At 35.4% G+C, this 20,727-nt stretch overlaps 1 protein-coding gene across 6 annotated transcripts in view; it reads right to left on the bottom strand.

Moving 5' to 3' along the window:
• The window catches only part of CNTN6 (contactin 6), a 143,617-nt gene that overhangs the window by 76,481 nt on the left and 46,409 nt on the right, over nt 1–20,727 (bottom strand). For 4 of the 6 annotated variants that reach the window (XM_040568941.1, XM_040568937.1, XM_040568936.1 and 1 more), the window contains exons 3-4: nt 12,176–12,302; nt 3,325–3,500 (exon numbers count right to left, since the gene is read on the bottom strand). In XM_040568941.1, coding sequence (XP_040424875.1) covers nt 3,325–3,500; nt 12,176–12,302 — 303 coding nt within the window. Of the gene's footprint in view, nt 1–3,324; nt 3,501–12,175; nt 12,303–20,727 lie in introns of those variants that run through there. The other 2 variants (XM_040568939.1, XM_040568942.1) reach the window with 2 other exon arrangements.

Genomic DNA, 20,727 nt, shown 5'->3' with positions numbered 1-20,727 from the left:
GAATTTGCCATGCACTGTGCTTTTTTCTCTGGTAAGACAAGTTAAGACTCATAGCTTCACAGTGATACCATTGAGCTGAAGCATTTTCCTTTGTATTTTTGTTTGCAAATGTAAATGACAAGTTTCAATTTGTCTGTCCTATCTCTTTTATTTAGGAAAGGATGTAAACTCATATTGCTGGCAATGGAAAAATAGTACACTTTTTGTAAAATGGAATATATTTACCACTATATGGTTGTTGTTAAGATCTAGAGGATTAAAGCAAGATGATAGCTGTAGGTTTTTCTGCTGTTGTGAACAAATGAGACCTGACCTTGTTGCAAACTGTTCCCTGCAGTAACTTTGGGAAGTGTCTTTGTGGGGATATGAAGCCTAAGTAAAGGAACTGTTTGATATTTAGCCCATTTTGATTGTTCTATATTGGCATGAGACATTGAGCTATTAGGGAGTCAAGTGTTTCAGAGGGAATGCTTTACCAGCACAGAGTATTGAAGATCTAGTCTTTAACATCTGAAAATACTTAATGCCATTGACAAAGTCCGTTTTCTGGCAAACAGTTTCTCTAGTTGCTAAGTGTCATCAGATGAATGACATTGGAATATGCTTTGCCTCAGGATGACCAGAAATCATACATGATTTCTTTCAGATTTGCATGTCTGAGTGGAGATCCCTGTCCAGCGGGATCTGGCTGTTGCCAGAAGGCTTTGGAGAGCCTCCTTGCTCTCCATGGAAAGGTGCACCCCCATGTTTAGAGCCTTAATAACCTCAGTCTCACGAAGCTTTTTAAAGGCTATAAAACTGTTGGTCCAACTGTAAAAAATATATATATAATAATAAAATAAAATAAAATAAAATAAAATAAAATAAAATAAAATAAAATAAAATAAAATAAAATAAAATGAAATGCTTGATTAGTTTCTCTTTGGAAAAAAGGGCTAGGTGTGCATTTGTGGCTGTACAGGCAAGCATGGACCAACATCCTGAGAGAGGAATGTCCATACCACTGAGGCTTTCCCCTGTAACCTTTCTTTCCCTTCTTTTACTCTTTCAGCTTTCTCCAAACCCTTATCCTTGCAAAGAGTTAAAAGAAGACAATTTTCCATTTATGAACCAGTTATAGGCAGAAGTAAACATGAGAAAACCATGGGAAGGAAGGGAAATTAGATATTACTCAAAGGATCACTGGCTAGAAGAGCTGTTTATGGCCCTAAGAGCTGGTGTGCCTGGGTGGTTCTCTCTCGGCTGGGAGAGACGTGATTGGTAAACCAAAGTGCTTCCAGGATCTTGAGTCAGGGTTAGACTTTTCCAGAAAAAGATGAAATTATTGAGTAATCTGACATGCTGAACAATCACTGGAGTCTTTTCATTTTCTGTCTTTCACAGATAATCCTTAAAAAAAAAAAATTGCTTTTCTTTTACTTTTCTTATACCTCCTTCGAATTTTCATTTGAAGGTGTTCCTTTTCTTTAAGTCTTTTCCCGAATCCCATCTTGGCCTTTCTTGCTTCCTTGTGGATTACAGATTCCACAGATAATTATGAGTCCATCTATTCTTGCTTCTTTCTAAAATGGCATTTGTTCTGTCACTGAATAATTTTTTATCTCCAAGTCCTGAAAAACTTTCCCATACAGAAAAAGTGGCTTGCAGAAATGTTTCAGAAAAAGTGAAAAAATAATTAATCAAAAATTTTAGTTTCCATTTGACCAGCTCATGGGAATCAAACACTCTTTGAGAAATTCAGAATAAAACATTATTAAATGAGATACTAGTGATACACCTTTTGATCCGCTCCACTAAAAGAGAGTCTGTGAACCATCATGACCTCTAATGTCTCCTTTGTGTAACCCCTGTGACATGAGATTTGCTATGAGAAATGGAACAAGATTAATTATTAATACATTTGCTGGTGTCTGAAATAGTGACACACGATTGGCTTTAGACATATGTTTTATTAATGAGGTTGAAAACAATTGCTTTCTCCCAGCAACAGACAGCTCAGACTTTTATATCGAAGAAAATGGAATGGAAATAATACTTGTTTTTTTTGTTGGTGGTGGGTTCTCTTCTCTTCTCTTCTCTTCTTTCTCTTCTCTTCTCTTCTCCTCTCTTTTCTCTTCTCTCTTCTCTTCTCTTCTCTTTCTCTTCTCTTCTCTTCTCTCTCTTCTCTTCTCTTCTCTTTCTTTCTCTTCTCTTCTCTTCTCTTCTCTTCTCTCTCTCTTCTCTTCTCTCTCTCTTCTCTTCTCTCTCTCTTCTCTTCTCTCTCTCTTCTCTTCTCTCTCTCCTCTCCTCTCCTCTCCCCTCTCCTCTCCTCTCCTCTCCTCTCTCTCTCTCCTCTCTCTTCTCTCTCCTCTCCTCTCTCTCCCCTCCCCTCCTCTCTCCTTCTCTCCTCTCCTCTCCTCGAATCTCCTCTCCTCTCCTCTCCTCTCTCTCCTCTCCTCCTCTCCTCTCCTCTCCTCTCCTTCTCTCCTCTCCTCTCCTCTCCTCTCCTCTCCTCTTTCTTTCTTTTTTCTTCCTTCCTTTCTTCCTTCCTTCCTTCCTTCCTTCCTTTCTTTCTTTCTTTCTTTCTTTCTTTCTTTCTTTCTTTCTTTCTTTCTTTCTTTCTTTCTTTTTCTTTCTTTTCTTTCTTTCTTTCGTTTCCTCGGGGCATCCACACAACTCAGTCACCACATACAAATATTGTGAAGAAGGTTGTGAAACTGTGAAGAAGTGAAATGGAGAGCAAACCTAAAATAAGATTTAAACTGGCTCAAGACAGCAAATGGGCTTTATCCAATTGAGCTGAAGTATGAAACACTTCAGAGCCATAGAAGCATCATTTTGCACTCTGTAAGGAAAGAGACTGTTTTTTGCTCCGTTAATGTAACAAAATGTCAGTGTGGCTATTGGGGGTACAAAACTTTTATGACTCTGCTGCATATCATTATGTTATAGAAAATGGAAAGACTAACTTTTTGACATGTTCCTCCCGACAATTGTAACTACCTGTTATGTAGCAAAGAAAACATTGTCTTAAAAAGAAGAAACACCTTTATTAAGTGAAAATAATTACATTCATCTTCCTTTACCTTTCAATTTTCTGAAAGTTTTTCTTGTTCCTGAGGGCTAGCAATCTTCAGATGTCTGGTTATTTTATTAATATTTACTAGGAATGTTGTTTTTTTGTTTTTTTTTTTAAAGAAAAAAAAAAAGAATAAGCACTGCTAAAGTGAGCCAAACCTTTTGAACAGAATCATCAATGGAGCTTTAATTATTCAGTATATTACCATTCATTTGCAGAATTAATCAGAAAATAATGCTCTAATAAATATGATCTTCCCAACTTACATGCAAATTGAAGCTTTGCCTTCCTGCTCAGGATTGTTCCAAATGAATTTGTGGCCAAACACTGGTATGTTCCCATATCCTGTTTTTTATGTGGGTTATTGATTGCCAAGCTGCCTCCAACCAACCTGTAGTGATAACTCATGGTAAGATCAATATCTGTGCCATTTTGCTTCCACCTTGGAGGGGAAAAAAATCAAATTATGCTTATAATTTACAGATCCTATTCATATTTATCTTAAATAGCGTGCTGTAACATATCTGTAACGATAAAAATGTAGTTAAATATCACAAAATTATATCATTTTTCACACAAGACTGCTTCTTATATCAATTTTGATGATATCAATAATTCTGTTCTTTGAAAAATCTTTACTGCTTTTATGCTAGTCACCAGTGTTCACAAAATGTCTAGAAAAAGTAATTATAACTTATTCATACAAACTAAGTTATCCATCCAGCTGGGATTACAGCATATTTCTTGACTGAAGCTACCTTATTTTTTATAATATAAATGGTATCCAAATGTGTTTTACAGTCCTTACAAATGATGTCAGAAATTTAGTTACAGAAATGATGTGGCAATATAAATCAGGAAGGATTATACTTCAAAGGACAGAAGGAAGCAGGGAAAGATTTTTTTGTACAGCAAGTTTAAGCCTGATAGTTTAATGATGAAAATGCTGCTTTTTTAAAGCACTATTTGTCTCTGTTAGTCTGTTAAGTAGAAAACAGATTGTACCTGCAGCATTACACAGCTATTTACAGATGTCAAAGTTTCTATTTCAAAGAAAATAATTATTATCAGTTTTGATTAGAATAATTGTTATCAGTTTTGATTAGAATAATTAGAGTGGCTTTACCATTAGTCACATAAGGGTGGAATTTTCTTTGCCCACATGAGGCCCAAAGGAAAAATGAAGGTCCTCAGTCACTGACATCTACAAGCTTTGGGCATGTTTATGCCTCAATTTACAGTGCTAGCAATCCTAAAGCTACATAACCAAGTTTTTTTTTTTTTTTTTTTTTTTTTTTTTTCTCCTAATTTCATACCACCACCATCTCTTCAGCCTGTATAATTTCTGTTGACCTACATGAGCACGATGCTGACCCCTCCACAGGATGCAAAGACCACAGAAGAGTCCTCTAAAGAGGAGAATTGTCTCCTTGTTAGCTAACTGAAGGATCATAAAAAAAAAAAAAAAAAAGTGTATTTCTTCTAATGTGCAGAGATGAACTATGAGCTTACTGACAGGGATGGAAGTGTAGCAGACTAGTTTGAACAGTTAAAAACTTGAGGCAAACTTGCACCATAACTACAGTCCTGGAAGATTGGACCTGGATATACAGCACAATACTTTACTTCAGACACCCAGAGACATTTCTCTTACATGGTCAGACTGTGCAGGTAGTTGTTCTTTCAGAAGGAGATTTTCAAATAGTGCTGTGAAATGCAATTCTGTGTTCCAAGGGAAATCTTGACAAATTTGTACAGAGGAAACAAAGATCCTGACCTTTTAAGGGGGCACTTGTTTTCAAGGATGAAAAATGACTGATTAAAATATGGAATCAACTGAATTCTGTGAACAAATTCTAGTAAGATTAAATAATTTATCTGGTTCGGCCAATCTCTGCCTCGTCTTTCATGAAGACATTAACACTAAGAAATTTAGAAGCAGCAGTAGACCATCACTAACTCTTCCTACCCATTGCAGTAGGTTTTTGACCCTTGTGCACCTCTGTTCTATTCCTTTGTTATGTTTTCCTGTTGTTGGTCTAGGTTTTTGCAGTTGTTTTGGTTTCTTTCACTTTTTTTTTTTTTTTTTCTCCCCAAGATAAGAAAAATCATAGCCAGTGCTCCTCAATGAGCTTTTTCTATGAAGCGGTGGTCTATGTCAGTGCCAGCATTTTGCCATATTTCAGAATTTACATACAGTGCATACTCTCTAGACCTTTCAATTTTCTAATATAGGATATTCTGGTATTTAGTTTGCCATTTCTCTTTAATTTAAGAATCAATCACTGAAATAACTACTGTCATCATTACAAGGCTCCCAATTAAGCTCTATAATTGTTTTTCAAAACAAATGCAAAGTTGTTGGCTTAGTTGCTGCAAATGAATTCTTCACAGTATCCTCGTAATCATTCTAATCACCACGGTGCAATGATTATTAAACTGTGCATATAGATCAGGGGTTCATCTCCTGGTGTGGGCTTTTTCCTAATTAATATGTTTACATCACTAAAAGAATAGAATTAATGAATTCATGTGATAGACAATGATTTAATGACTTTGTGTGTTCTGCAGTATGCTGTCTAAAACACAAATCTTTGAAGAGCTCATTAAAGAAAATTTTAACATGTTAAGGCATGGATTGCCTACATATTTACTTGAAATTCTTCATTCAACCATTGATTCTGATGATGAATTCAATAGTTCCGAATAAATGTAACACTTCTCAAATCACATTAAAATGTCTAAACATTAAAAACAAAACAAACAAACAAAACCACAAACTATATGTTCTATAAATTAATAGAATAGTTTATCATGTTCTTTTTGCTTTAAAATCTTTTTCTGTACAACACCAGTCATAAAGTGTTCCTAATAAATTCCTCATTGAATTAAAAGCTTTGGAGGCTTATACGTGGGAACTTCCCAGTCCTATTGAGATTTAAAGATCCCAAGCAATAGGTGGTCTGTTTTCTCTTGTCCTCTCTTAAAATTTTCACTGCCAATTTATTCCATTATACTTTGCCTATATATTTGAATATAATGGTATAAAAACATTCTTCCAAGCCACTGGATTATGTTAAATATTTGATACTGGACTTATTGGGAACTTACTTCTAGCAAACACTGCAGTCAAATCATTTCAGCTCCACTTATGTAAGAATAAATACGATTTCCTAATACTTATACTATTGTGATTTGCTATTCAAATCATCTTTGTCTCCAAGCAGAAAAGGAGGAGTAGAATTTGTTAATGAACATGAATATGTGAGTAATGTGTATTTACAATGCAACTGCAATTTATGGAATCTGTCTTTTGGGTAACATCTTATAAAACAATTGTGAAAAAAAATAATAATATAATGAACATCTATTGTGTTTTCAAACTGAAAAAATATTGACCTAGCTAAAGACAGTCAAAGAAGGCAAAAGCACATAACACTCATAAAAATGGTGAAATATTAGAAATATTTGCAGATAATAAATATTCTTGAGGCTTGTATGAGAAATGTCAATATGCTTAATTTCACATATATTGATTATCAAGCTGTATGCCCAGAGATATCTCTGGTGTTTAAACTTCCCTTGTTCTCTCTGAGTATAATTTCTTCTAGACCATGATCCAGATGCTACCACGTACATACTGACCCGTGTTCAAGTAAATGCAGCAGAGCTGAAGAGAGTCCTCAGCCTGGAATGCTACTTTGTAGGAAAAACGTATGGGCACAAGACATCCAACTTGCAAACCAGGGCTTTACTACAAAATAACAGGTGAACACAGAGGTAATACTGAACTTCAGAGTACGAAATTTGTTTCAATGAGATAAATTTGGTTACCTGTGATCTCTGACATTTCGGTAGGAAAGAAAATCTTTTTTTTTGATGTAAGATTATGTTTTCTGAGAAATGAATAATTAACCAGGAAATTTGTAATCACATCTGTAAGGGTACTGTACAATGCTATGTAATGGACAAGTAGCTATAATTAAGTGAGTCCCATTTCTATGATTAATGAATCTGGAAAAGAGTAATGTTCCATAGGAACTCTTTAGAAAAAGGAAGCCTTTTATTTCAGAAGATGTGACTGTTTTGGAAATGAAATGTCAAGGTCCATCAGTTTTAGTATATTAAAAAAAAAAAAAAAAAAAAGTAGGCATGTTGAAGAAATTAAGGAATTAGTAAAAGATTCCACTGAGACAACATGCAAATATTCAAATGCAATATTTCATTAATCTGTTTTGCTTGCCTTTAAATTAAGATACATTTAGGACTAGTAGAATTTCCTGCTGAAAGAGAAGTGCTTTCGCTAGCTCTACATGTAAAATTCTGGAAGTATGACAAAGCATGCATGGCTGTGTCATGATTTTGTATCAGTCATCATAGCAGGAAGTTCTTACTTGTTTCCTTCCCTAATTTTGAATTACTTTTTGTATGATACAGAGGAGAAGACTTTTTCCTTTCTCACAATATCCCAGCAAATGTAAGCCACTGGAAGGAAGAAAAGTTGCTTTCATCAAAACAAAACAAACAAAATAAAATGAACAATGTTTGATTGGTTTGAACCACCCCATAAATTTCTTCTGATCATTCTGCATGGTTGTTTTGAGCAAATCAATAAAAACTGATATCTAAATCAGATTTTTATTGAGGTGGAAATCCCCCTTTGATAGAGTAATCTCTATGGGGATTGTTAATTCAGATCCTTCAAATTATTATTTTAATGCTTAGTGGAGCTCTACTTAAAAGAAGAAATATTTACCTAAGACTGATTGACACTTGGGAGGCATAGCTCATTCTCTCCTTAAGAACAATGGAGTGATAATTTCCAACCTGATCATTTCAAGTAGAATTCTCGCTGGTACAAATAAGGGAGAGGCAAGCACATCAGGGGTTTTTGGAAATTAAGAAGGATCATCAAGAATAGAACTTAATAAAGGAAAATCCCTCTACATGGGCTTAAAAGACTCTGCTTGTTGTTTTCCTTCATTTTTCCAAATAAAGAGAGTTTCTACAATAAGCAAGCAATGACCAAGATCCCTGGAGTATGAGGATCTCGAGAGTCTTGACTTTGAACGGCACATATGAAGTGAGGTAGGACCAATCTCCAGACTGACTGTCTCGCTTACACTGCCCTGTTTTCTTAGAGAATTCCATCATAACTGAATTTTAGAATTACCTGTACTTCTCTTCAATGTACTTCAATGAGCTTTGGGTAAGGTTGCAATCTCCTTCTCCTTCTCCTCCACCCTGCTCCAACTACCTTGTTCTTTGCCTATCCTGAAACTTCAGCAGCATCCTCCCCAAGAGTCATAAAGGTATTCGTCACCTCTTATTTATTCCCGCACTTACCCCTAATTCTGCATAACTCATTACTAACTGGATTTTATGTGTATTTTTCAATTGTGTATCTTAGAGAACCAGTATGAAAAAATAAGTCATAAATGTAAAAAAAAAAATTGACTGTACCCAATCTTAGTTTGCATAAAATCATATAGAAATAAAATAAAAAGACATGTATAGCATGGATATATGCACACATGATTCTATGAATTATCTTCTCAGGGTGCTGCTATAAAAAAATATGTTTTTTTTTTTAAGATTTCATTAAGTGTTCCATGTTTCTTAAGTTATTTACATTCTAAAAGAACGTGTCCTGCCAAGTCTTCTGAGACACAGTTGATTTTTTTTATTTATTTTTTACTGTTTGCATAGAAGCCTGGCAGATAATAGAAAGTTTTAAAACTATTGACTCTGAACAAGACAACAGAGGTTGAAGGATTTTTAGTTATACTTCATTTTTGAAGCAGAATCTGCAATGAGTCAAGGGGCAGCATTTTAGTGAACAAGTATACCATTCTTGGTATACTTGGTATTGAAGGATTGTCACTGTTTTTTCAAGGATATGAATAAGATAAAAGTATTTTTGGAATTATGGGGAATGACTCAAAAATTGTATACAATTTTTATAAACATATTTTATGACATTAGCAATTATTGTAGATTTTGTGCCTCTGTTCCCTTCACTTTTATTTGACTGCTACAGTTATGTTGAGTGGTACTTTGATTTGGATTAAATTTATATTTCTTTATCTTATTTTACTGCATCTTTCTAAGTTATGCTGAAATATTAAAATGTTGTTCTATAATGAATAACACTTATGCTGTCCCTGGATATCTTCATTTGTGCAATTGACTGCTCTCTGTAGAGTTTGAGGGGAAAAAAACTAAAACATTGATTTCAAACTTGCATGAAATATTAGCTTACATGATTATTCAGAACACTGAACTTAAGTTCAGAAAAAAATGCGATGAATTAGAACTAACACCTGAGACTGAATGGGACTGAATAAGAAATGTCAAAATACTGCAGAAAACACTTGCTTGACAAGCTCCAGGTGCCTTTTTTTTTCCTTTTTTTTTTTCTTTTTTTTTTTTTTTTTTTCAGTGTGGAGGAAGGCTAGCTATATTAAACTATTAAACTGAATGACTTGGAATGACTTAATGGAAAGAAAATGTGGAACAGTGATATGCTCATGAATAGCATTTAGGAAGAAAAATAAAATTTATTACTTATAAATATAATTTGAAAAGTTGTATTTACCACCACTATCACACAGTGAAAGAGTAGAAATGATGTACCTGATATTACAAAAAAATTTGACTGTACAGAAGACGAGAAAGTAGATTATTATGATGGTATTTAACAGGATATTTATCTAGATTTCCCAACATATGCACAGATTTTAGAGATATTTCTCTATCTTTATTTTTGTTCCAATTGTAATCAGATCTATGTTCTCTGTTACTTCCAGCAGAGGAAATCAGTGTCTCTCATTTTTTGTCACTTCATCATTATGCCTGTTTCAATCCTATACAATTCTTGTATTGTTCTTGCCAGATGCACAGAATTTTGAAATCAAGTTGCAAAAGGTCACTACTATCTTTAATGAGACTTTAAGAAGAATGTAATACAGTACATAAAAAATAAGATTATTCAGGAAATGCTAAGCATTTTTCTTTAAATTAAAGATTCTAATCAGCATATTTATTTATGCAAAAAGGTGCTAAATAGCAAATTAGCTTGGGTATGATCTTATTCCTATTGTAGCAATTCTGTAGTTATGAATCAAAGAAATGCCTTACTATAATCCTTGCAGTTCTTTTCCATCACTCAGCAAAGGATATTATTAAAATTTCATACTGCGCTTGATTTATCTAAAATTGTTGGAACTTTAAATATATGGGCTCAATTCTTATCTGATAAAACTGACTACTGAAATCAAAGAAATATGCTGAAGGCTTCCTGTTCCTTTAAAGTCATGGTGAAAAACTCCCAACTTGTAACAGCAGCAGTGATGGTATGATAACTTCTAATTAACCTAGATGGTTCAGGATACATCCCCAGATGTTGATCTGGTCTTACTAGAGTAACTGAGGTGTTGCAAAATGTCCTTATAGGGCAAAGAAAAAGTGAATCTAGTTAATGGACAGTAAGAAAGCATAAGAAAGTGGAAGGGAAGATAGGAATATTGGATGCCTGATGGGAGGAGATTTCATAGCTCTCATGCCTAATGAAATCTACTGTTACTACTCTTTGTGAATGTGTGGAGTCCATGGGTGGAATACATGAATTAATAACTTTTACAGGTCATTGAGGAAGCTATTCATAACTGGGTATGAAACACATGGATGACATGAAACCATGGATGTTCATGTTGAAAACTGCAAGAATGAATGGGATGGGATCTGCGTGAGGATTTCTACTCATATAAATAGAAGTTACGTTGTGAAAAGAAGATAAAGCATTTCTCTACTGGCAGAATATTTGGAAAAATATTAATACATGAAGCACAAAAGCCAAGTTCATAATTAGCAGTGGTACTGTACAGAGGAATTGTGTGAGCAATTAAAAACTACTGAAGAAATGCTGTCTAAGTATTTGGTAGGACACTTTTTTTTTCTTTTTCTTTTTTTTTTTCATATCTTGCCTGAATGACTTCTTGTTTTTCACTTTCCTTTTCCCAGACCTTTCTTTTTTGAAGAAAGCACTGTCTTTTTTTTTTTTTTTTTTTTTTTTTTTTTTCCTAGATGTACAGCTTTTCCTCTTATTAGACTCAGGTTTCCAAATCCTTGGTGCAACAAGCTGCATTTTAAAAGATGACTCCATAGTTATTCAATAAGCAAACATTCCTGTGTACTGAGGTTTTATTAAGTGAGCCTGCAGAGTGTTGTAAGCTAGTTATCAGAGTTGTGCCTTGCTGTTTCTTTAGATAAACACTATAAATATATACATGAAATCTTAGAATTAGAAATGGGCAAGGATGTTGCTCTTTTGCTTTCCTAGCATTTATAGATGTACAGAAAGTTTTAGCAAATACAGATGCACAGCATCTCCATTTTTCCATTTTTCACAGCTGTTCTGTGGATTCAGAAGTAATTTTGTAGGTTTTAAAATACTATGGGGACAATTTTCAGTGATGTGCTTTCTTCTGCTGTGTCAATTTTCTTAACTATAGACTAGCAAAAATATTTTTCCTTCATTCCTCAAATTCTCTATACTCATGTCGCTTTTAAATTTTCACTATTTTCTTCCTCATCTCAGATTTCTAACAAGCAGGCTTCAAATGCTGTGATGTCATACCTATGTAATTTAATGTATAGGGAGAGATTTTATTTTTGAAATAAAAACAATGAACGTGAACTTATTTCAGTTTTATGTGCAAGTGACCAGTACTATATGCAACCTCAGCTGCAGCATCTTCTTCTCATTACATCACCTATTACACCTGGCCTGCAGGCCATCAAAAGATTCTCTCTCTCTCCTGGAAGTAACAAATTTGGGGTCCTAATAGTACTGTACTCCCATTTCAGTAACTTGAAAACACTAGAGACAAGAGTTTTTCCCCTGGGCTGCTGGCTGTATGTTTCTTGATGTGGGGAATCAATGAGGAAAAGAAACAAACCCAGCCCCAAAGCCTAGAAGTGGAACCACACCTTCTAGCTACTGTCACTCTTGCCATGAGCACTTGCCACACACTGAGGTACACATGACCTTCTATGACCAGATAAAACTGTTAAAAGATTTACAGCCAGATGGGACTTTTCAAAAGTTGACTTTACCTGTAGTAAGGGAGTGGATATCCTTTAGCTGTACAGTTCAGTAGGATTTCTGGATTTGCTGAGCCCATGGAATAAGTCATATCATGTGGCTCTTGGATAAAAATAGGACCATGTAGAGTTTCTTCCCCTGAAAAAGAAAAACAATAATTTAAGGTATTAGGCATCTTTAGCATGTCCTTATACGTAGAAGTGTCCTTTAGTATCTTTTTCTTTTGGTCAGAAGTTAAGGTCTGCTTGTATATTCAGCACAGAGTCCACCTCCAGACATTCTGCTATTAAGTAGAAAATATTTCAAACCCGAATGATAATAAAATCACATATCCCAGGTGTTGGTGATTTATTAAGCAAGTGACAGTGAAGACTAGCTTCTTTGCATGTCTAGTACAGAAATTATATGGCCATCTATTAAATCTCCCCTGTCTACCTCATACTTGTGGTTTAGATTGTGACTGGAAGCAGAAAAGGACAGTGTTGTGGCTTTGTGTTTTTGGAGTTTGTACCTCCCTGATCACCTGGTGAAGTGGATGTGTCATCCTCATGTCACCCGTTGAAAGACAGACTGTTTGTCTTTTAAAAGTCTGGCAATGTAGATATTTCCCTATGGCCTCTGAGAGCAAATAGCATGAGAGATAGTGAGCACCTCCTGCTGACCAGCAAATAGCTTCTAGACCAGGAGGCACATTGTGGCAGCCTTCTGGTCCTAGGCTTTCCTTTCCTTTGCCAGTTGGCCTCTCTTTCTGGTGGTGGGTCCAGAAGGTCACGTCACAAGCTAAGGAAATTGATCATTTCCTTCTTCTTTGGCCTTTCACCTGCCTTGGTTTAATATTGTTCTTGTGTACTTTGGCTGGCTTGGTTTCAGGTTTACATATATATATATATTCTCTATTTAAAGAGTGGTAGCATAAAATAAAGCTTGAAAATTCATCACGTATTTTCACTAGAGCATATTCCCCCTGGTGATGCACAGAGTCTAATTAGAGCTTGAAAACACAAGGGCACAACAGACATGTGGTCTGGGGCAAGACCCATTTCTTTCCTCAGTCTCAGAGGTTCTTGCAGAAAAACTTTCATGGAGATGAAATGATTTGTCACGGAATAGTAGTGACAGAAAAAATAAATACTCTCAGAGCTTTCTATAAAGCTTAGCAAGTGAACCATACTCCATTTCTCACATATTGTGCAGAAATTCAAGAGATCCAGAAAGTTTCCAGTAGAGTGACGCAGGTAGCTGGGAAGAAGAGACATGAACCCAAAAATTAGTAGCTGTATGTTGGCAGTAATTGTGTCTGGTTTTATTCACCTATTTTATCTGCTCATCTGTAATGAGAGAAGGAAGGTACAACACACTTCCTGAGGGTCACTATTTCACCCCACCTTCTGTCTTCATTTCAGGCATGGATTGCCAAGTACAACCTTCTTGCTCTATAGCTCTGTAACTCCTAGAGGATTTTCTCAGCTGCTGCAAACAGGTCTTGTTCAGCTGACACCAGCAGAGTGTCTTCCTGCATCCCTGAAGAGAATCAGCCATCCTGATGCATTAACTCAGCTTGTGCCCCCAGGCAGTTCCCCCAGCTTCACCCCAGCCAGGTCAGCTCCAGCCACTGGCACCACACCGACCCAAGTGCTTTCTTCAGGGCCATAAGTGACTGCACACAATGCACTTCAAAACTCAGATCCTTTTTATCGGCTGTCAGCTGTATACATATTCATGTGCTTTTGTACTTTTCAACCACTCCAATCTACCTCTTCTAAATTTGAAAAAAGCCAGGTCAGCACTGTTGTCTGCTCCCATCTTTTTGTGACATTTAATGTTTTTCTGATGTTTTTCCTGGAACTGCATGAATAATTTGACTCATCTGAAGTCATAAGAATATAATATTTTATATTTTATTTAAAAAATATATATTTTTTTTTAATATCCATTTCATTTCTGAAATATTTTCAGCTAAACCTGAAAAAATCGGAACCCCATCTTTCTATGAGTAAAATTGTTTTCTACTGATGAATGTAGTCAAACTTTTCTACTTTGCTGGATCTAAAGCAAAGAACATCTGGTAGAACTTTAGATATAGATGATCAAATAATTTTTTTTTTTATACTTAGGCTTTTTTGACCAGAAGCCTTTTTAAAGATGGCACCTTATAACCGTAATGTTTTGTGTGTATCTTAATGGAGATGCCTACTCCTACATGTCTGTTACCCAGCTCACACTGCGTATCCTTCAGAAACTCAGAAAGTCAGCCCAGTTGTGTTATTTCATGAGCGATACCTGTGAGAAATAGCCTTCAAGAGAATTGGAGTAAAATTCAAAGTAGCAGTCCAAAAAGATTGATTTGTTTTATACCACAATAGCTGTTTGGATAGACACATCTCATTTTAAGAATATCTTGTGTTACAGAAATAGCGTGGACATATCGGAAAACGAAAATACATCCTTTCAGTTTAGGATATAAAGTCAGGCTAGTAAAACAGCTGAGATGAGCTAGTGGCTTGAAGGTACAATATTAAACCTGGCTGAATATTATATGTGATGTTATAAGTGACATAACAGAGCATAAAATACAGTAAATCACATAAAAAGTATCAATTTCCATAACTTTTTCATACTGCTGAACTTTGCAGGCTATATGCAGACTTAGAGTAGGCTCCAAATATTTCTTGACTTATCCATAACTACTGCAGACAGGTGAAAATCTCAGAGAATATGAAGGAAACCCAATAAAAGAAGCTGTAACTCAACTATATTCAAGACTTGATATTGCCTTAACTGTTTGCTTTTGGTGGGTTTACTGAAATACCGAAAGATAAGCATATATTTCAGCCCTTAGCTCGATCTAGAGTTTAAATTCATAATTGTTTTATTCTTTATATTCTTGTTCTGCCAGGGGTCTTTAGTCATAGAGCAAGATGCTGTAGGAAAAATAAATAGTTCATATCTTATAGTGCCAACAGTTTCATCAGAAAGATGAGACATCTCCCAGAATTGATTCCAGACCCCAAATTATTTTTCTTCTATTTCATGATTTTACAAAAAAATGGTTGTAAAGCAAACCAGAATTTCTTATACTTCTCATGGAAGTATAATTTTGTGGAGCTGGGAAGAAGACAATTTGTTCAGCAAACCATGAGGTGTGAGGCAGAGCTACTCTCAGAGATGGTGGCTGGATATAGTTAAAGGTCTCTTTTTCTGTTATTTTTACTCTCTTGAAAAATTTTGAGAGATCTTTTTTTGCTGTTTCTACAAATGATCCTTTGACTTTTCTTTCGTATGAGTTTTCTTCCCTTCTGGGTTAATTTTCTTAGCCTGTTCTTGTTACATTCCCACAACAACCAGTGAAAAGCTTTTATAAAACAATGAAATGACTTTGGGATCTTTGTTCCATTTTCAAAATTGATCTAGCTATATGGGACTGAAATTAACTGTGATGAGTTACCTGGTATATATGAAAATCCCTATTTTAGCTGATAAAAGTGTAAATATTTTGATAAATCTGGAATTAAATTCCCATTATGAGTTCTAATAAGGACATAGGTGTTTATATGTATCCTAACAGCTCCTCTATGGTAGTTATGTTGCAGCCACTCTCACAAAGATATTGTCCATGACTTTTAGTAAAGGGGGCGTCATGCTATCATTTTGTTTTTTCTTTAATATCCTTTTCTTGCTGCCTGATCTGCAACAGAGAATACCATCATGTTTGTGATGTTTGTGAGAAATGATATGCACTTTTACAGCCAATGGTAGACTGTGAGTCCATCTCTTATTTATATGAAAGGTCAGACTGGTCATTTCTAATTTCCTGATGCATCCTTTTGCATTTGGTGTAGAGAAAGGCCATATATTTCTCCCTCATTCTCCAGATTCACAACAAGTCACAATGATTTATCCAGAGATATGTATGACAAATACATCTTAGTACTCTTTGCTTTTGTTAAGAATTAAATAATTCATATATTAAAAAAAATCAATTGGAATATGAATATTTGATTAAATGTATCATTTCCATACATAAAACTTGTGTTTGTGTCCTCAGCATGGTGCTTGAAGGCAAATATAAACTCTTATTATGAAATGTATTTCTTTATGATATCCAATCAGTTTGATCTCCATAAAGACCATAATTATGCCAGTCTGAATTCAAATCTAAACTATGAAAATGAAACAACATTCCTTTATTCATTATGTGATATTGTCTTTGGCCAATGTGGGGATTAACATAACCAGCAGAAGAGGAGGAAGCCTATTTTTTCATAATTACGTATCAACAGAGGATATCATAGTGCTTTCCTCTCATTGCTTTATGGGCAGTGGTTAGTTATACTGGGCTATGATAGTTACATCAAATGTAATCAAAGAATTTTGGGTCAGTCACAATAAATACTAAAGTGCTTATGCACTGTCTCACACAGACATGGAGAATGCAATACACTTCCAGAACCCACACTTAATCAACTTAATTTTACCCAAATAATATTCACTGTTCTTTCCTGCTGTATGACACTGACTGGCTTCACAATTAGTTTCTTATGATGCATTTTCTCAACTGGAGATACCAGGCAATACAGCCAGAGTGCAGCTCAGGCAGGCAGTGTCCCACTCTATAGGATACATATAAATAACTTGGTTGACCAGTGTTGCAAACCATTGAAGTGGACAATTATTCTTGTCCAGAACTGACCAGTAGTATTGGACAGCTTTTGCTTGGTGAAACTGAAAGTGTCCCAGAAGACATTATGCTGCATTTGTAAAATAAATAATAAAAAAACACCATGTTGGACTTTTTGTTGGACTTTTTTTTTTTTTTTTCTGTTTGAATCAGCTCCAAGTAGACAAACTCAAGAGTCTTTATTGGTTAAGAACCAGAAATGTCCAGTTCTGTTGGTCTTAGATCTCCAAAGTGTACAGCATTTTCAATTCCTGTGATTTCAGTTGCCATGATGCTCTGTGGAGCTAATCAGAGATTAGGAGTCCTTTGTTCTGAGTGCTGTAGAAGAGACAGCCAGAAGAATCCCAAGAAAGTGACGAACCAGGGCTGTTCTTTCCTCACTTGGAGTCATGCAATAGGCACAAAGGGGTTTGCTGCTGCCTAGGCAGATATATATCTAGCATATTAGTGTGTTCTTTCATAAGAAAAAAGAGATGAGAATAATGATAAAACCTGCACTCTAAAAAGATTCTAAATGCAAAACTGCTATAATTCACATAAGCAAACCAGATAAGGATAAATTTATCCAGGCTATTAAGTTCCAGGAAGGCTGTAAATTCCAGGGGTAGTGAGTTTCTAATGAATCTTTCTTAATGTGCCTTAGATAGAGCCTCATATCTGATCCAAAACATTAATATGACTTTATGGGCCAAAGCTGACACCTGATTAAAAGGCCTCTTTTAAATCAGCTTCATAGTAAAACACCTGTCAGTTCTAGCAAAAAGGATGGGGCAGGTGAGTTAGAGACCTCCTCCTTGTAGTGACAGCATAAGTAGAAAAAAATATGAAAAAATACGAATGACTTCAAAATCTGTTTAGTTTTCTTCACAACTTAAGACACCAGTAAATTTTAACTTGAAGAGGGGGGAATTTATAGAGCCCACAGATTTTTAAATGTGATTGAGTCTTTCTCTGCAAATAACACTGGGGCTTTTGATTAAATCTTGACAGAAGCTGAATGGAATGATTATTTTCCTCACCCAAAGCCTGGATCAGCTAGCTCAAGGACTTTAAGGAGCATGACTGGTACAGAATGAGAGGTAATGGATGCAATGCTGTTTGCTAGCAGGAAAGTATGGACTTCGAGTAACACACATCAGTGCGATGAATAAGATATTAACAGTGAAAGAGAAGATGGGAAAAGAAGTGAGAAAGAGAAAAGGTCCATGAAAGCATTCTGGAAAAAGGAGAAGAGCCTGTCAGTATTATCAGCAATGGGAGGCAGGCATCCCTCCTCACCCTCTCATTCAGTTCTTAATCAGAGAGTGAACCAGGAGACTTATATAGAGAAAGGGAGATTAGAAGAGATGTTATAGGTCTGAGCAGGCAGAAGCAACCTAAAACCTGTAGGATTTTCCCAAAGGGCCTTCAACTTTCATGTGTTTTCTCCCTTCAGACACTGATGTACAGAGCTCTGGAGACACTGGGCTCCTTTCAAGTTTCAGCTTCTATTGAAAAAGTCAAATTGGGAGTAGTGGTGAAATTCTACATTGTCTCTGTCATCAGACACCCAAACCAGACAGACACTTAGCTGTCTCTGATGTGGTGAGAAAGGTAGGCGTCGGGGTGGGACATGGGGTGAAGTCCTGGCCCTACTGAAGTCTGAAAAACTCTTGGTAATGAATTGAAACTTGGTGCTTAAGCCCAGCTGTTATATACCAGCTGTCTATAAGATGACAGTCAACAGTGCAAGGCATCCCTTTCATCTGGGATACAGCCTCAGTAGGCTGGCGGTACATTCAAAAAATAGTGAGTGTAAGCAGGTGAAATGAGACACACAGCCCTGGCAAATGGCAGAGAAAAGTTAAATATCTTCAAGAAGAACAATTCTGTACCCTCCCAACTTTATTCTTTGAAAAACTATTCAAATATTCCAAAATATTTCCTTATATTTAAAGTTTGTATGGTGTTGTAGGTAGGGTGATCAGAGGCTACGCAGGCTATACACTGTGCATTTTCCTGAGGTACTTCGGTATAAAAACAAAGAATAAATATGTAAAATATGGCATTAGTTACTACTATACCCAGATGTCAAGATTGCCTAAGCCTTATATGTAAAATTAGGTGTAATATTTCACATGTAATAGCTATTATGCAAAAATGATCATATTCTTGAATTATGAGCCTTTTCCAATTAAATATACATATTGACAATAGTTTTCATCACAATCTGATGCTTCAAACATTTTTTTATAGTTCTGTTATATTATCAAGTATTGCTCCAACTCTTAAAGCTAACTTTCTGTGAATATAATTGGGTATCAGTGAATTTACTATACATCTGTGTTTTGGTCTAGCAGATACACACATTCTAATTTCAAAATAATTAATGATAGATATCTGAATGCCAGAATTTGATGTCTCTCATAATATCATATTGAATATTACAATCAAACTCTAACCTTGGATTTATGTGATATTAGTTTCATTCAGTACAAAATCAAAATATTCCCGAGGGACTCCAGTCCCAAAGTTCAAGCTGCAGTGTCAGAAAATTGCTCATAAGCTGTGCACACTGGATAGCATTCAATGGAGCTTCACTAATTTACACTTTTGGCTAAAGATCAACACAGATTTACAAACAATTCATTGTGAAGTTATGTGTAAAAATACCATGCCTTGAATAGGTATAGGGACTATAAATACACCAATGTGTGAACTATATTAATAATGTGATATTTTATTTTTAAAAAAATGTGTAAGTAACAATGTTAGAATCGCTAACTGTGCGTGACTTCATGGTCTTTATGGAAAGATTTTCTGAAGGCTTTTGTGCTATTGTGCAAGATATAGACAAGATAAAGGAAGCCTTTTCATTTGTGCAGGTGATTTGTTTTATGTCACGAACTTGGCCATGTCCTTCAGATACAGAACTATTGTGGAACAGACATCTAATTACAGAGACAAATATCCACAGAGAAGTTAGAGGGATGTGTCTTTATGATGTATAGTAATCTTGACGTGCACTCTTCTCAATGAAATTTCATTAGTTTTTGTGTTACTAGGCAAAATGAATAAATAATAACGAACCTTTTCCAATCTACTGCACAAGCATTTTGTTCACTGTAATTTCAGTTATAAGTGAGGCCTAGATTTGATGACAGATACTGTTTGCTGCATTGTACTGCTGTAATATTCATTTGGCACTGTTGCCAAACTGACTGAAGGCTTAATTCAATAATTTACAATACAGGAAAAGATAACAGCTATATCATTTAATATCCTGCCAGTTAAATAAATCCAGCACTTTGTTCTTCTGTAACTGTTTGTGTGTCTGTGTGTGTAAAATGTAACTGTGCTTTACTGTCTTAAGAGGACGCTGATTAATCAAGCTCAGATAATTTTTACCACTGCTGGTGTTGGTCAGCTCTGTTTTTTTATGTGATGACTCCAAAACGCCATTTGCAACTTTTAATAGTTGCACAGTAGAAACAGGGACAGAGTGAAGTAGTAACTTGGAAGAGTACATAACAACTTGGCAAGCTACAGAGTTCTTATACTTAAAACGGGGAAAGGAAAATTAAAAAAAAAAAAAAAAAAAGCTTTGTGAAAAATTCTTCCAACCTTTAAGATCTATTTCAGACTCATTTCAGTCTTTTCATTAAGCACCTTGCCTTGCATCACTATGCTCCCATCCAGTGACTCTGGAGACAGATAGAGACAAAAATGAATTGTTCCACCACCTTCTTCCTCTAGATCCTGATGAAGCCTCAGGGAAGGAATAGCCCTGTATCTCTCTTCTCATTTTTTCTGTGTTAGGATAAACTGTATGACTGGTTTCATGGACTTAGGATGAAATGCTTTATTACCCTGCTTGTCATGGACTTAGGATGAAATGCTTTATTA

The sequence above is a fragment of the Cygnus olor genome, chromosome 10, assembly GCF_009769625.2.
Source record: "Cygnus olor isolate bCygOlo1 chromosome 10, bCygOlo1.pri.v2, whole genome shotgun sequence".
Taxonomy (NCBI): domain Eukaryota; kingdom Metazoa; phylum Chordata; class Aves; order Anseriformes; family Anatidae; genus Cygnus; species Cygnus olor.
The sequence above is the reverse complement of the archived record's forward strand: the minus strand, read 5'-3'. Positions and strand labels throughout refer to the sequence as shown.